Source organism: Oryctolagus cuniculus, chromosome 17, assembly GCF_964237555.1.
Source record: "Oryctolagus cuniculus chromosome 17, mOryCun1.1, whole genome shotgun sequence".
NCBI classification, from domain to species: Eukaryota; Metazoa; Chordata; class Mammalia; order Lagomorpha; family Leporidae; genus Oryctolagus; species Oryctolagus cuniculus.
The window spans coordinates 49,926,512-49,942,599 of NC_091448.1; the positions used below are offsets into that span (position 1 = coordinate 49,926,512).

General features: G+C 55.2%; 4 protein-coding genes across 13 annotated transcripts in view; 3 read left to right on the top strand and 1 right to left on the bottom strand.

The window, feature by feature from the left end:
- Positions 1–1,456: 1,456 nt before the first annotated feature.
- Positions 1,457–8,171, top strand: MED31 (mediator complex subunit 31). Its single transcript, XM_002718848.5, has 4 exons — positions 1,457–1,713; positions 2,715–2,792; positions 3,008–3,104; positions 7,806–8,171. Exons 1-4 carry the CDS (start codon positions 1,686–1,688, stop codon positions 7,996–7,998), a joined length of 396 nt encoding a protein of 131 aa, XP_002718894.1. The 5' UTR covers positions 1,457–1,685; the 3' UTR covers positions 7,999–8,171.
- A 153-nt stretch (positions 8,172–8,324) lies between these two features.
- The window catches only part of KIAA0753 (KIAA0753 ortholog), a 63,608-nt gene continuing 55,844 nt past the window's right edge, over positions 8,325–16,088 (top strand). For 2 of the 10 annotated variants that reach the window (XM_070061262.1, XM_070061261.1), the window contains exons 1-2: positions 10,993–11,269; positions 15,428–15,616. The gene's annotated coding sequence lies outside the window, so the exon portion shown is untranslated. Of the gene's footprint in view, positions 8,852–10,992; positions 11,270–14,649; positions 15,617–16,088 lie in introns of those variants that run through there. The other 8 variants (XM_008270858.4, XM_051825333.2, XM_070061259.1 and 5 more) reach the window with 7 other exon arrangements.
- Positions 9,318–10,908, bottom strand: TXNDC17 (thioredoxin domain containing 17). The gene is made up of 4 exons (XM_002718847.5): positions 10,672–10,908; positions 10,251–10,332; positions 9,867–9,942; positions 9,318–9,541 (listed from the first exon to the last, which is right to left on the bottom strand). Exons 1-4 carry the CDS (start codon positions 10,814–10,816, stop codon positions 9,473–9,475), a joined length of 372 nt encoding a protein of 123 aa, XP_002718893.1. The 5' UTR covers positions 10,817–10,908; the 3' UTR covers positions 9,318–9,472.
- LOC103351483 (collagen, type I, alpha 1b) lies at positions 11,441–14,737 on the top strand. The gene has a single exon (XM_008270856.4). The coding sequence runs from the start codon at positions 11,603–11,605 to the stop codon at positions 14,735–14,737; it is 3,135 nt and encodes a 1,044-aa protein (XP_008269078.3). The 5' UTR covers positions 11,441–11,602.

Here is a 16,088-nt window from a genome sequence, read left to right on the forward strand (position 1 = left end):
CAAAAGGAAGACCTTTCTCTCTGTCTCTCTCTCTCACTGTCCACTCTGCCTGTCAAAAAAAAAAAAAAAAAAAAAAAAAGAATCAGTAAGCTCACCACAGACTGCAACTCCCAAGTCTAAGGACTGGGTTGCAGCAGTTTTATGGTAGCCTCTGGGGCTTTATGACTTCTCCTGGCCTGAGCCCCTATTCCAGGGGATGGCCCGGTTCACTGCCCTGCCTTTACATGTAGGAGCCCGAGTATGGACTGGAAATGGCAGATGTTCTGCTCCCAGTAGTAGACACAATTGGGCCATCGCTGGCCTGCTGGAAGACCCCTTTGTCCTGCTGGGTAAATCACTGACTGCAAGGCAGGGTCAAAAAGCAACAGACACCCCCCCCCCACACACACACACACACTGTCCAGGGGAGGGCACGGCCTCCCACCCTCCTCTGGAGCCTCTCCCAGGCCTCTCCTCTCCCAGCTGCAGCGCGTCTCCAACTGGGCACCACTGACACGTTAGGCCCCGTGATTCTGTGGTTTTGGTGCTGGGATCCCTGGCCTCTACCCACGACTTGCCAGCAGCACTCCTTGTACCTAACACAAACGTCTTTAAACATCGCCAAGTATCCCCTGGGGGACAAAATCCTCCCCCCCCCCTCCAGGATGAGAACAACTGTTCTGCAGCCCACACGGAAGGCAGAAGGTATTTTAAAAATGCGGTTGCATCATGTCAGTCCTGTGCCGAAAACTATGCAGCGTGTTCCTGTTAGACTAGAACCTGAGTTCCCGTGGTGACTCAAAGGCCCTCTAGAAACTGGTCCTGCCTGTTGCCGTCCCCTCTCTGCCTCTCACACACGAAGCTCCCAGCTCTCCCTTCTTCTCTCGGGGAACGTTGCAAGCTTGCTCCCACACACCCTTCGCACTTCTCTTCCTCCGGCCTAGGGTGCACTCCGCTGAGACCCCCGGGTGGGGGTGGGGCGCTCGGTGTCACCACACAGGTCTCAGCTCCACTGTGGCCTAACCAGCAAGGCCTTCCCCGTCCATCCCTCTATACCACCACTCTCCGCCTCTTTGCCCGTCAGCCCCGCGTGCGGGCTTTGTCACGCGTGGGGAGGCCCAGGGCGCGGCTCGCGCAGGAACCCAGGAACCGCGGCTGGGCTGTTTCTCACACCGACATGTGGGCTGCCTCCAGGAAGCCAAAGGCGACTGGGGGACCCGGCTGGACACAGTAGGCAGCCTCGCCTCCAGCCGCTTTGACGAGGCCCTGAGCACTCGGGAGGGCACGAGGGCGCCGCTTCCTGGAAGGCGAGGTGTCCACACTGGGGTGAGGACGGCTTTCCCCCAAGGGCCGAGGCCATTCTATAGGTGTTGAGGGGACCGCTCAGCACACCTCTACGCTACGTCACGAGGTGAGAAATGACGTCACAGTAGCGACCTGCCTCCTAGGCGGCAATGCCACTACACGCTGACGTGAAACACCTCCAAATACGGCGCTCCCCGGGCCGCAGCGCCCGGCTCAGGAGCCCGAGCGGGCGGAGCCAGCAGCGATGGGCGGAACCGCTGTCCTCCCAGCGCGGCTGGGCCCGCCCCCGTATCCCACAGTGCCCCGGGGCCGGAAGCGGGGTGCTGAGGCTTCCGGAACTTCCCCAGCCAGACTGGGCAGAGTCTCTGCCGAGCTGGTGAGAGTTCGCGTCGTTCCTTGTTATGGCCGCCGCCGTCGCCATGGAGACAGGTGAGTCGCGCTCTGAGCCGTGCGCTCCGCCCGGACCCCTTCTCCTGCCTGCCCGGGGCCTCCTTCAGGCCTAACGGAAGGGGCTTGGAGTGGGACCCGGGAGGCGAGAGGGCTCTTGGAGCATCTGGGAAGGTGCCGGCAGCTTTGCCTTTTTCAGAGTTTGGTGGCTTCGCACATGTTTTCTCCCCGCTTGCTGTTCACTCAGCGACCCCACCTTCGTCCCAGCGTGGGTGAGACTGAGGGACAGCACTGGAATCTTTTCTTTAAAAAAAAAACAAAAACTAGTATAAAGAGAACAGATTGCATAGGTACAGTTCCAGGAGACCCATACTTCCCTCTCTCCTCCTCCCCCCACTCGCGTTCCCTCCCCTACTTTTCATTTTTTTTGTTGCCAAGGCATAAATTTGATACAGTCTATAATAACGGCTTATTTCACCACGAACCGTAATATAGAGCCAGTCAAAAGTAGGAAGACCACCAGGAGCATAAACAGGGGCTGAAAGTGACAGTCGTGTCACCAGACAGCACTTGGGTCTGCTTCCGCGGGAGCTTGCATGAGTTTGGGGCGCCCTGGACCAACTTGCGTTATCCTGCCACTGATGCTGCCATTCGGGGTCTTCCGGCGCTCCGCAGTCTCCTAGCTCGCACTCGGAGCTCCTCACCGCCATCGACAGTAGCTACAGTGTATTAATAAAATACAGGGAGGTAGACTGTCACCCCATACCCGGTCACTCACTGCTGAGATGGCTCCAGTGACCCACCGAGGGAGGTCTCCTGCCGCATCTGTGTTCCCCTTGTCTCTGATGACTTCTCTTCAACGTTAGAGGGGTTTCTAGCTGCCTTAATCAGAGTTCTCCTTTTCTTAGGTTCCTAAGGAATTATGCCTCCCAGAAGTGTAGCTCAGCATTACGCAGGTTTCCTGGCTGCTGTTTCCTTTCGACCCATCGGTGTTGTATTTAGCGACCTTTGTCTTGGATGATTTTTGCTGTCTTCTCTCCTAGATGATGCTGGAAATCGACTTCGGTTTCAGTTAGAGTTGGAATTTGTACAGTGTTTAGCCAACCCAAATTACCTTAATTGTAAGTTGTTCACCTAATTAAATTGAATAGCTATTAATGATTTTTTGACAAGAGTTGCATTTCCTAATAGTATCTACTTTTATATATTCTCAATTGAATAGAATTGCACTTAAAGCAATTCTGTAGCTGTAACTGAGCAAACTAGGACTTGTGGGCTGGTGGTAGTCCAAGCATCCGTCTGACCTAGGTTTTGTTTTTTTTTTTATGCCTTTCAGTTCTTGCTCAAAGAGGTTACTTCAAAGACAAAGCGTTTGTTAATTATCTTAAGTACTTGCTGTACTGGAAAGAACCAGAATATGCCAAGTATCTAAAGTAAGTTTAATTTTTTGTAATCCTCGGTGTATGTATGTTTTACTAAAACCCAAAACGTGGATACGTAAATACTTCTTAGTTTCACACTGGTAAAAATGTATGTTGAATCTGCACGTTCTGCGCGTTCGGTTGTCACTGCCTACCTCTTAATTTGGATTCCTGCAGAAATCACTCACTGTTGGCTCTGTTTTCTGCTCTTTCCTCACTACCTCACCCAAAGCCAATAAAGCAACGCGATTTTCTACCCAGAAGCCGATGTGGTCCCTGGGAACTGTAGCTTAGAACATGCTGTCTGTTCCTTAGACCTGGGGGGCCCTCCCTTCCTGGCAGTGAAGTCTGCGGCCCGGCCGCATCTGGCCCAGTCTTCTTGACCTCCTCTCTACCAGTCTCCCCATTTCTCTGGGTTTCTGGTCTGAAGGACTCTGGTCCTCACATGCAGCAACATAGCCATTGACTGATAATAAAAGATCACACAGAAGTACCTGTGAGGAAGATGTGGAGGATGTCACTGTGTCTTCCAGCAGCGATCTTTGTGCCCAAATGCTTTGCATTCAATAACTAAAAAACACTGCACACTCACAACTGTTTCCGTACACATGCCGGTCCTTCAAAAAGTAAATGGAAAATGGATCCAAAAGACGAGTTTGTATTGGTGCAAAAAACTTTTGGAGTCCATGTGTAAGGGATTTCCAGAAGTTCTTGAAAAATTGTGTAATATGAAATAACCAAGTATAGACTACAAGCTTTTTATATCCAAATAAGCTTTTAATTCAGGTTTTTCCACAAACTTTTTGAACTACGTGTATGTGTGTTTGCCATTCAAGTTGTTCCAGAGACACTTTGACTTGAAGGCCAATTACATTTGCAAGGGGCATATTATGACCAGAAACCTATTCCCTTTCAATGCGGAAGGCTGCACTTACTACTTTGCTTAGTATTAGCCAGGTGGTTGGAAAGCAGTGGTGAAGCTTTTCAAATTTTTTGAAAAATTATTTTATTTGGAAGGCAGACAGAGGGAGAGAAAGAAGTCGCCCATCTGCTGGTTCACTCCCCAAATACCCACAGCAGCCATGGCTGCGCCAGGCCAGAAGCTGGGAATCAGGAACTCAGCTTGCATCTCTCATATGGTGGCAGGGACTCAAATACTTGAGCCATCGTCTGCTGCCTCCCAGGGTGTGCGCAAGCAGGATGCTGGAATCAGGGCATAGTGGGGACTCGAACCCAGGCACTTCTATATGAGGAGCAGGCATCTTCATCCAGCACCCCCCCCCCAAAAAAAAAAAACCTTTGCTTAGACAAAGGTTTGAGAGAAAAATGTTATGAGCTTGCTCTCTATCCAAGTCACTTTTCTTTGTTAAATAACATTTTATTAGCACTCCCATCCGCCAGTTCGCTGCCCAGATGCTCACAACTGCCCAGGCTGGGCTGCGTTGAAGTCAGAAGCCTGGAACCCCCATGTCCAGGTCTTCCGTGTGAGTGAAAGGGAGTCTGGTGCTTGAGCCATCCCCCGCTGTCTCTAGGGCACGTGTTAACAGGAGGCTGGAATTGGGAGTAGAGACCTGAGCCTCGGCACTCCAGTGTAGCAGCATCCAGATTCCCAGCTACTCTTTAGCATCAGATCTGGGGGCCTGGGTCGTTAGCCTCCCCACTCAGGCTCTTGCAGGACCTGGAAGCAGCTGGCTCTCGTAGGCACCTTCCATTACTTGGCAGGCCTCCCTCAGCGAGGACAGGCAGCTGTCGTGTGTCAGTCAGGTGTCGTTTTCTTGTCCCGTTTCTCGAGTGCCATGGCTTCCAGACATCTCACGAGTGCACTGAAGAGATCGGCAGTTGTGTGGTAACGCGGTTGAGCCATCCGCTAAACACGGGTCTTCAGCAGTGGGCAGGGCACTTCTCCCACGTGGACGTGGCACTTCTGTTAATTGAACTCAGGGTGACATCACTTTTCAGGGTGGGGTAGGGCGTTACACTGTGGCATGCTGGGTGCTTTCTCAGGTCCTTTCATCAGTGATGCTGACTTCTCTGTTCATATCTTATTTTTTTTTTAATTGATGCAGAACTTTCGTGCCGCTTCTATTTCCTCATATTGACCGGTAGCCTGTCAGAATATTCACAGTCTGTCCTGTCTGTACTGTGAACACTGTTTTCTGTTTCATACCGCAGATGCTCATTGCGTGTCCAAGTTCCAGTCGTAGACTCAGTGCTACCTGAGACCATTCTCTTGGTCGTCACTTTCATTTATTTTACGGTGAAGAAACTGAACCTTAGAGAGGTGGAGTACCTGTTCAAGGCCCAGATCTTTTTAAGATTTATTTATTTATTTGAAAGAGTTACACAGAGAGAGGAGAGAGAGAGAGAGAGGTCTTCCATCTGATGGTTCACTCCCCAATTGGCCGCAACAGCTGGAACTGTGCCAATCTGAAGCCAGGAGCCAGGAGCTTCTTCTGGGTCTCCCACGCGGGTTCAGGGGCCCAAGGACTTGAACCGGCACCCATGTGGGATGCTAGCACTGCAGGTGGCAGCTTTACCCGCTACGTCACAACACCAGCCCCCCAGAATTTTTTTTTTTTTTTTTTTAATTTGACAGGCAGAGTGGACAGTGAGAGAGACAGAGAGAAAGTTCTTCCTTCCGTTGGTTCACTCTCCAAATGGCTGCAGTGGGTGGAACTGCGCCAATCTGAATCCAGGAGCCGGGTGCTTCTTCCTGCTCTCCCACGTGGGTGCATGGGCCCAAAGTCTTGGGCCATCCTCTACTGCTCTCCCAGGCCACAGCAGAGAGCTGGACAGGAAGAGGAGCGACCGGGACAGAATCCGGCATCCCGACTGGGACTAGAACCTGGTGTGCCAGCGCCGCAGGCGGAGGATTAGCCTATTGAGCCGTGGCGCTGGCCCCCCAGATCGTTTTAACTGCCTTGTTGCCATGCAAAGGAATGAGCCAGGGCAGCTGTGAATAGAGCTGCTCCCCGTGGTTACAGCAGTGTGTTTGTGGAGTGTAGTCTGCAGACCTTCAGTATCTCAGAGGGGCAGCCTGTTATCAGGCCCTGCTGTTTGATGTCTTCACACCAGCGAGTTTCATTCAGGAGCTTGTTAGACGGAGCTCAGGCTGTGCTCCAAACATAGCGAGTCAGAATCTCACCTGGAGGCCTCGCTCATGTGTATGTCACGTGTGCAGTTCTGGCTCTGCATACTCCCTACCCAGTTGAATTATTTCAGTTTTATATCAACCTGAAATAATGCCACTTAACAAAATAGCTGGAAGAATAAAGAGAATTCCTGTGTATTCTTCACCCAGATGTTTTACATAGCCACAGTACGGTGGTCGGAATCAGAACATCATCATTCAGGTCCGACCAGTTGTCCCTCGGGGGCCCGTGTGCAGTGCAGTGTCCACGCTGGGCTCACGTGCTGCATTTTGCTGTCATGTCGTCTTAGTCTCCTGTAACCTGAGTTCCTCGCTCTTTATGTTGCTGATTTTTCACGGCCGTGACACAGAAGTGACACTGTATCCTGGGCATAGCCGGGGTCGCATCACGTGGCTGTGCCACCACTGCTGGTGCCACTTTTGATTGGTTGAGGTGGTGCCTTCCAGGTTTCTCCACGCAGTTACTATTTCTTCTTGTGTGTTCAGTATCTTATGGGGAAATACCTTGAGACTATGTAAATATCTTGTTAAATAAACTCTCGCCCACTAATTTTAGCATCCGTTTAAGAAACTTGTTGGATGGTTTTCTGATTCCACCATTCTACCCTTATTTACTAACTGGAACTACTGTAAGGAAGAACATTCCCCTTTACTCCATTCATTCATTTAACGTTTATCAGTATAGACTCCCAGGTTTTTTAATTCTGTGGATTAAAAGTGTGTTTTATTGCTCTATAATTATCCCAGGTTGGCCACTGAGAGCATGCTCAGGTAACAGTACTTTAGCCATGGCCTCATCGGTGTTGACCGTCTCCTTTCTTCCTGGCTCTCCATGACCTCCAGGCACGGCTTGCACTTGCCTGTCCCAGCCGTGGGCTCCGCCATTTCTCCAGTGTCATTGCTTCTGGGATCTGTGTCTGTGTGCTGTGCCTTTGGCACACACAGGCACCTGTGTTTCTGTATCTGTATATATTAAGAGCCACGAGTGCAAGTTTGAAGTAAAAACACAGGGTTTATTCTAACCTGCTCCCTTTCCTTATCTGTAACTCCTCTTCTGATAGCTACAAATTCGGCTCTCGTTAACCATGGTATACATGCTGAGAGTATATGTAAACTAACCTCAGAATTGCTAGGTCCCAGGAAAGTTTGAGGACAGTATCTGTGTGTAGTTCTTTTTGCCCGACTCACTTTTAAATAAAAAGTTATCTTTCGATCACTGTTGATGGAAAACCAATAAACAGCTGCCAGTTAAACACATAATTACCAAACATGTGCTAGAACAGCATGATTTGTCCCCAAATTCTGACTCAGCTTACTGTCACTGTGTTGTGTGGTCTTGGGCAAGTATTTAATCTTTCTAAACTTAAATTTTCTCGGTTTGGACAATTTTATGTAATATTGACTCTCGATGACTAGTGGAGAATCCTACGCTACCAAAAATACAGCTTATTTTTAAGTTACGTTACTAGAACTCATAGGCTACCCAGTCGTGTTGAGTAACTGAACTGTAAGTTGGTCTTGACTTAAACCATGTGGCTCATTAACGTATGAACTTAAACCAGGTACCCTCAGTGTTTACACATGCTGGAACTGCTTCAGTACGAACACTTCCGAAAGGAGCTCGTGAACGCGCAGTGTGCGAAGTTCATTGACGAGCAGCAGATTCTGCACTGGCAGCACTATTCCCGGAAGCGGATGCGCCTTCAGCAAGCCTTGGCAGAGCAGCAACAGCAAAATAATACGTCAGGAAAATGAGAAGCTGGAAGCGGACCGGGCTCTGAAGACATGTATATAATGTATGTTTGTACAGTGAGAACAGACTTTCCTGCCTCCCTTCATTGTGGACGCAACTAGACCCTTCAGTGTGCTTTCTAACCCAACTAACTTTTTATTGTAACAGAGTATTTCTGTTAAACCAGATTGTTCTACACTGGTTTCCTGTGTATGTTTTTAAGAGCATTTGATACAATCAGCTGAATACAGACGGGAGAATTAGGTGCTTTAGAACAGCTTAAGGAGGTAGTGGGGCATGGAGCGGGGTAGGGCCAAATGTCCTGACTGCTCAGGACACAGAGTGGTACCTTGGCGGGTCCATCTGCTGGAACCTGTCTGTCTCAAGGAGAGGACTGGGATCGGGGACCTCCTTAAATAACGGAGCGGGGAATGCACGAAGATTCTTGGGTCCTGCAGCAGAGCAGATACTGTACCAGTACCTGCTTTGTAAGACAGCTTTAAGAATCAGTGGTCTATCAGTGACCCAGAATGGGCAGGGAGAAGTTTGGTTAACCAGAGTGGACTCTTGACCTTAAACAACAGCAGCGACAAGGAACAGGAACCACTCATACTTGTGCTGCTTTGGGAAAGTGAACAGTTACTTGGCAGGTACCGCAAGTTGGGCACTGTGTGAAGTGCTTCCCTGTGTTCTCATTTCATCCTTGCTTCTAAAGGAAGAAACAGGTTCAGACAGGTATTGCCAGGCTTCAGAGCCTAAGAACAACGCTGCCTGTGGCAGGCAGACGGACGAGGCCCTGGTCTGCTTACGGTCGACATGCCATAGCCAGAGGAGCCGCTTGGGAGGAGCCGCTGCTTTGCACTCAGGGGATCTAAGGTACAAAGATCTGTGCCCCTTTAATAGAGCTTGGACCTTGTTTACTACACTCTTATAATAATATGTTCCTGTGATGGTCACAAGACAACTTATTTCAGTTAAATCTTTTTTTTTTTTTTTTTTTTTGACAGGTAGTTATAGACAGTGAGAGAGAGAGAGAGACAGAAAGGTCTTCCTTCCATTGGTTCGCTCCTGAATTGGCTGCTACGGTTGGCGCTGTGCTGAACCGAAGCCAGGAGGCAAGCGCCTCCTTCTGGTCTCCCATTCGGGTACAGGGCCCAAGCACTTGGGCCATCCTCCATTGCCCTCCAGGGCCACAGCAGAGAGCTGGACTGGAAGAGGAGCAACCAGGACTAGAACCCAGCGCCCATATGGGATGCCGGTGCCACAGGCGAGGATTAACCAAGTGAGCCACGGTGCCGGCCCCTCAGTTAAATCTTAAAGATTTCCATGTTACAAGCAAACAAAAAGTTCATGAGTATTTAATAGCATTCTTTAGTGTTGACATACACTGATTTTTTAATATTTGTTTACTGCTAACAATGAATCCAGAGCAAACATTCAGTTTTTTTCATACTACAGCAAATCAGGAGATCAAGACACAACTGCCATCATCAAATATTAATCTTCAGACAACAACATCTCCACGAGGTTGGCCTGGAGACACTCAGATTCTACCAGCTTCTGAGGCTGTAAGAGAAGTCAAATCTTTGTTAGAAAATGTCACTAGGAGTGCAGTTCTGCCTTGAACGACAGGGATCTTAGAACACAGAAACTGATGAGTTCTAACAAGGTTTATGAAACAGGACATTTTCCTGATGAGTCATTAAAATACCTGGCAAGCTGACTGCCCTGTGCTTCCTCCCAGACCTTTAATTTAGACTCCCTTGGGGCATGACTGAACTAGAGGAGATGCCCTTTGTTGTATGTTTGTACTGCATTCCATAAACGATGTGGTGTTTGGAGATGAGATGTCAGGATCTTTTTCAAATGCGACTGGACAGGACGCACTCACCGTTCCGTATTTAAGTAGCGTAGGCACTGCCGTTACTTTCAGCTTTTTTCTGAAGTCATTATTTGGATCCTTCCAACTATTGCAAAAAGAAAGTGACACGAGAAACTTCACTTAGGTTAACAGTTGGTGGGTTCTACACCTCACTCTGTCCATAACCCTTGTTCTCGTAACCATTTAATACAACAGCCTAGGCCTGCAACTTATCTAGTGCCCTGGACACGCTGCAGAGGGAAAGTGTGCTTTCGCGGAAGTATGGCGAAGACACACACTCCGTGGAAGAGTGAGGCTCTGGACTTGCGCCAGGCCAGATGCCTGAAGTGCCCTCTCGGTCAGGTGGCCGGGGCCGGGTGCGGGTCTGGGGGCGCGGCACACGCCGCCACTTACGAAGATCTGTCTCCCACTTGGCAGTAGATGAACACGCATCCCTTCGTGGCATGCTTCAGCGCCTCCTGAACGACTGGCTCAGCTTTTTGAAAAGAGTGCAAAGGAGACGATGACCCCCCCCCCCCAACTCCACACCCCGTCCCCGCCCCCAGCTTGGGAAGTACTCGGACTTCAACCCGAAGGTGGTCGGGCGACCGAGGAGGTCAGCGCACGGCGAGTCCCGGTCCCGACCGCCCCTCGCCAGGAGCAGGGAAACCCTAGGGGCAAGGGAAAAGCTGTCTCGAGGGACCTGGGGCCCCAGGTCATCCGTGTAGGGTGTGCACGCCTCGCGGGCCTCCAGGACCGGGATTCCTCGCCGATCCCTGCCCTCCGGCGGTAGCCTCCGCTGGACAGCGGCCCCGGGGTCCCGTCCCGGCCTCACCCTTCACGCAGTCAGGGCACCAGCTTTTCCCTTCGTCGTCCTTAGAACCGGAGAAGTAGGCGAAAATGGTTTTGTCCTTGTGCTCCTCCACAGCCCGGTTGAACTCCTCGAAGCCGGAAACGCGCACCTCCTCGTAGCCAGCCATCAGGTTAGCGCTCGGCCAGACGTCGCCCAAGTGCTCCGGTCCCGCGGCCGCGGGGCGGGACCCATGTGGGGCGGGGCGACACCGCTTCCGGGTGGGCGGGGCGGGGCATGCGGAAGCCGGCGTCGCTCTGACGTGCTACGGGGGCCTCCGAAGGTCATAACTCCCCGCACCGTCCTCCTTTTCTCGTTTCTCAGAAGTTTCTGCCCTAACTTCACTCTCAAACCCAGGATTATGCCCTAATTTGGTGCCGGTCCGAACCGCATGGGTACAGGCTACAAAACCTAATCTCCATGCTGCACCTGGACCCTTAAACGTTCAGGAGCCTCAACGGCTCCCAGGCAGCCCCGCGCCTGTTGCTATGGCGACTGGGCGAGCGGCCGGAAACGAGGCCTAGTTGGCTACCTTAGCCCCCCCGCGCCTGCCTCCTAGTAGCCGCGCCTCGCCCCAGGCCAGGTGGGCTGGGGTTGGAGCTGGGGGGATTCTGGGAAGCTGCGGTAGAAGTCTTGAACCTGGGGGGGACAGGAGACCTCGACTCAGGCAGATCCCGCTTAGCTCCTGTCTAGGCTTTAGGGGGATACGGGGCTGGGGGGCGGGCGTCTGAGACTGGGCGGGGGCGGGCTGGGTGGGAGGCTGTGAGGGAGAAAGGCTGCGAGGGCGGGAGCCGAGCGTGTGAGTGCGCGTGTGGAGAAAGTGCCCCGGGGGCTGTGTCGGGGAGGACGGTGAACCGGGCTATTGGCCGGGCGGCCTGGCCCTGGCTGCCTGCGCGCGGCCGAGCTGGCGGCAGAGATGCCGGGTCGCTGTGTGGGGCCCAGCAGGTCCGGGCGGGCGGCTCGGCGGCCGTGGGGGAAGAGAAGGGTTGCAGGGACGTCTCGAGGATGTGGAGCCCGGCGCCAGGCGAGGTCCTCGGTGGGCGAGACGCGCTGTGTGGGTGCAGAGAGGTTGCAGGACCGTCGGCGGCCTAGGGGAAGGAGACGAGCTGTGCAGACAGCCGGCCCCGCGCGCGCGGACGAGGCTGCGGGGACGCCTGGGGTCGTGGGCTCGAGCGAGGCTGCAAGCGACCCAGGGGCTGTGTGGGTGAACGGAGCTGTGAGGCAGCCCGAGGTGGTGGGGCCGGCTGGGTCCGTGTGGGTGACCAGGTCTGGGGAGGACGAGTCGGACGACAGAAGTCCCCGGGTGTGCGAGAGGAAAGGTCGTCCGGGCTCGGTGGGGCACGAGAGCATCCTGGAGCTGTGGCTGAAGGTGCAGGCCATGAGGGCAGCTTCAGGATGCGGGCAAGGAAGCCGGGTGGAGCTGCATCCCATGCCTGCAGGAGAGGGGCCGGTGGAGAGGGGTGTCCCTGGCCGGTCGTCCTGGGTGGAGACGAGCCGCTGCGGGCTCACGGGGCCCTGGGTGAAAGGCCAGGCCAGGGCCTTCCCGCGGGCCGCCGTGCTGTCCACGGCTGGCCGGTTAGGAGCAGGTGGCCAGAGAGCCTCCTGCGTCTGTGGGCAGGGCCAAGCCGGGAGAGTGCCTCCCTTTGTGGGTGCTGCTGGGGCTACAGAGAAGCGTTCTGGGGTTGCCCCACACCTGTTGGAGAGGGGACAAGCTGCGGGCGTGCCTAAGGCTGGGGGTGGCCCAGGCCCCTGGGGAAAAGGGCAGCCCGAGGGAGTGTCTGAGGCTGCGGTGTGGGAGAGAGGCTGTGGGGGGACTCCGGGTCTGTGGGGGAGGGGGCCGCTAGGGCAGGTTCCTGGGGCCCTGGCCCAAGAGGCCACCTGTGGGGATACTCCAGGTTTGTGGGGAAGGGGACAGGCCATGGGGGTGCCTGATACCGTGGGGGTCCCCAGAGTTGGGGAAGAGGAAGCAGCCTCTGTGGGGGCCCAAGGCACGTGGGCTGGGAGGCAAGATGAGGCTGTGGGCTCTGGGGGAATCCCTGGCTGGTGGGGCACGGGACAGCCCACTGGGATGCCTTGTGCTGTGGAAGAGGAGGCTTGCTGCGGCAGTGACCTTGGACTCAGGGGAAGGGGGCGGGCCGTGTGGGTAGAGACAGGCTCTGGGGGCGGCCCGGAGCCCTGGGGAGCTCTACGGACGGGGGAGCTCTCTAGTCCCGGTGGACAGGAGGCAGGTTCTGGGGGTGCCCCGGGCCTGTGGAACATGGAGCAGGCCGCGGCAGTCTCCAGGGCTTTGGGGAGGGACACAGGGCTGTGGGGAGGAGAGCAGCCAGAGGTGGCCCAGGCTGCAGTGGTCTCAGGAGCCATGGGAGAAGAGACCAGCTCTGGGGGTGTGGCGGGGCTGTGGGAGAGGGAGCAGGCTCTGGGGGTGCCTCCAGCGGCGCCAGGGCTTGTCGGGGGGGAGGTGTACAGTGGGGATGTGTGGGAACGGGGGCAGGCCACCGGGGAGCAGGAGGCTAGCTGCGGGGACGGCTCCTGTCCGTGCGGGGGGAGGCGGGCCAGAGAGGGGTCTGAGACAGCTGTGGGTGTGCCTAGGCACAGGTGTGCCACCGCGGGGGGCTGCGCAGCGCTGGGGGTGCCTGCCACAGTGCCTGCCGCCGTGTGGGCAGCAGACCCCGCGTGGCAGGAGGGCAGCTCCAGACATGGGCCGAGCCTATGGAGGATGGCTCAGGCTGCCGCAAGACCCCCAGTGTCGGGGGGCCCTGTGGAGCGGGAGCCTGGCTCCGGGGCTTTCCTGGGCTCCTGGGGAAGGAGACAGGCTGTTGGGGTCCCTGTGGTTCCTGAGGTGCTTGGACTTGTAGGGGAGACCGGCTCTGAGGATGTCCCAAGGTGCTGGAGAAGGCGGCAGAGTGACAGGGTTCCCATGGCCACTGAGGGGCCTGCGGCTCCCGGGACACCTGGTGCTCTGGAGGCGGAGACTGAGTCTGGGGGTCTCTCAGACCTCCTGGGAAGGAGGCCGACCACAGGAATACCTGCGATGGCAGGGTTAGCCCCAGCCGGGGGGGTGCCCGTGGCTCCCAGGACCCCTGGGCCTGTGCAGGAGGAAGCTGGCTGTGGAGGCTACTCTGGTTTGTGGGGGAGGAGAGAGAACGTGGAGGGCCGAGCGGATGCCAAGGGCCCCACGAGGGTAGGGGTGCCCACCTCTGCGAGGTTGCTTGGGCCCAAGGGGGAGAAGACCGGCTCAGGGGGCATCTCGTGCTTGCTGGGAGGGAGGCAGGCTGCAGGGGTGCCCTTGGCTGTGGGGGCCGAGGTACTCTCAGGGTGTGTCCTGGACACGTTAGGGAGAAGAGAGACTGCAGAGGTGCCTGCGGTTGCCCTGGGGGTGCCCGTGGCTTCCGGGGTCCCCGGGTCAACAGTGGGGTGTGCTAGCTCTGAGGGGAGCTTGGGCATGTGGAGGAGGAGGCCAGCCACTGAGATGCCCACTGCTGCTGGGGTTCCCGGGCCTGTGGTGGGGGAGATGGCCTCCGAAGGCGTCTCCAGCCTGTGGGGGAGGAGACACAGTGGGGCAGCCCCTGGGACTGTGAGGGGGTCTCTGCCTGTGGGGGTGCTCGCGGCTGTAGGTGTGCCCACGGCGGGGCGTGCGCCTGCTGCAGTGTGGGTGACCGCGTCCACAGCGGAAGAGGCAGGTGTGGATGTCTCAGACCTGATAGTGGGGCGGACTCAGGCCACAGAGGGAGTGGGGCCTTCACAGGAGGGTGCTCAGGGACGGGCAGGGAGGAGCCGGGCCGGGGGGGTAGCTCCCAGCTGTGGGCGTGGGGCCGGGCTGTGGAGCTGCCCGGGGCCTGTGGGGGAGGAATCGGCCTGGGAGAGCGTTCTGGGAGCGTCAGGGACAAGTACAGCTGTGGGCGGACCCCTGGTTTCCAGGGACCGTTTCAGAGATGGTCTCCAGCAGAATGGGGGGAGGCAGGTTGGAGGAGTGTGTGGCCTCAGAGTGAGGGGGCGCGGTTTGGGAGAGACTTACGTCGGGGAGGACAGGTTGAGGGGGCCAGTGCAGTAGCGTGTGTAGAGAGAGAGTTGGGGGGTGTCCTGGGGCTCTGGGAGGGACCAGATTGGGGGAGTAGGTGAAGACACAGGCTGTAGGGGTGTGTCTGGATGTGGGGAGAGACGCCGTTGTGCAGGTGCTTCAGGCTGTGTAGGGATGGAGCGGGAGGAAAGGGACAGATTTGTGAGGATAGAGTGCCAGGACTTTACATCCAGGGGAGAGGTGCTGGGGGTGTCCCTGGACTTCCTGCGTGTGTGTGTGTCTGTGTGTGTGTGTCTGTGTGTAGGTGTAGGTGTAACGTCACCTGAGGTATCCTGGAACCGTGGGAGCCCGTCGCTTTCTCCGAGTGGAATGGACCACTGGGTGTTTGGCACGTGGAGGGAGTCGGGGGAAAGGACTGAGCACGTGGACGTTGCTGAGGCCGTGGCCCCGACTCTGCAGACCACGTGTTGCTGCTTCCGCCCCTGCCTGTGCTGGTGGCAGGCTGGTCGGGACCGCCTCGCTCATGTGCCTCCCGGCTACTGTTCTGATCCTGTCTGCAGCCTCAGAATAAGCGATCGTGGACGCCTGCCTTCACCCGCCTGTAGATACGTCTGTCTAAGGAAATCCTGTCCCTAAACCTTGCATTTATTCAAACGCTTACATTAGGGAGTTGGTTTTTTTTTTTTTTTTCTAACCTGGAATTTCCCAATTGGTTTACTATAGGTTTCTTTGAGACAGATTCCCCCAGGGCATTTAAAACTAGACAGTTCACAGAATATCAACTTAGAACACATTTAAATTGTCCGCTGTGCTCAGATCATTGAGTTGTGAAAAATAGAAGAGCAAGACAAAGCCCTTGTCTTCAAGGAACCCTGTCTAGCCGGGACGACGAGACGTAACCCTGTGCAATAGGTAAATGGCGGGAGAGCACGCAGCGTGTGATCAGCTCTGAGGGAGGGGATCATGAAGTGTCCCGTGTAGCAAGGCCTTCAGGATTGGCAGAGGCAGTGACAAGGGTGTTTTTCGGGTTCTGGGGAGATGGGGAGGTTGCAGATCGGGAGACCTTTCAGCCAGTGAAAGGCAGATCCTGGGTTACACCTAGGCCTTGTGAGCCTGTGAGTCTACAGCCGTTCAGAGTTCTGTGCACGTAGGCCCCCGTGGGAGGGAAGCAGCGTGCTGGTAGTTAGAGTGTACGTCTGTAAAAGCCACCCTGTGGGAAAGTGCTAGTTCTCTGTAGCCGAGCTCTGGTTTTCTGCGTTTTCCTGGAGACCCTTGAGATTTGAAATAGTGACTCCCTGTTTTGAAAAGATTTTCAGGGGCTGGTGCTGTTGCTCACTTGGCTAATCCTCCGCCAGCAGCGCCAGCATCCCATATGGGCTCTGGG

Bases quoted from the DNA above. Each gene is read 5' to 3' on its own strand.
- LOC103351483 (XM_008270856.4), top strand. From the start codon at position 11,603: ATGCCGGGTCGCTGTGTGGGGCCCAGCAGGTCCGGGCGGGCGGCTCGG.
- TXNDC17 (XM_002718847.5), bottom strand. From the start codon at position 10,816: ATGGCTGGCTACGAGGAGGTGCGCGTTTCCGGCTTCGAGGAGTTCAAC. The intron at 10,333-10,671 runs GTGAGGCCGGGA...CTTTTCAAAAAG, and splicing joins GTGCCCTGACTGCGTGAAGG to CTGAGCCAGTCGTTCAGGAG. The intron at 9,542-9,866 runs GTGAGTGCGTCC...CTTCTCTTACAG, and splicing joins CGCTACTTAAATACGGAACG to CCTCAGAAGCTGGTAGAATC.
- MED31 (XM_002718848.5), top strand. From the start codon at position 1,686: ATGGCCGCCGCCGTCGCCATGGAGACAG. The intron at 1,714-2,714 runs GTGAGTCGCGCT...CTTCTCTCCTAG, and splicing joins CGCCGTCGCCATGGAGACAG to ATGATGCTGGAAATCGACTT. The intron at 2,793-3,007 runs GTAAGTTGTTCA...TATGCCTTTCAG, and splicing joins CAACCCAAATTACCTTAATT to TTCTTGCTCAAAGAGGTTAC.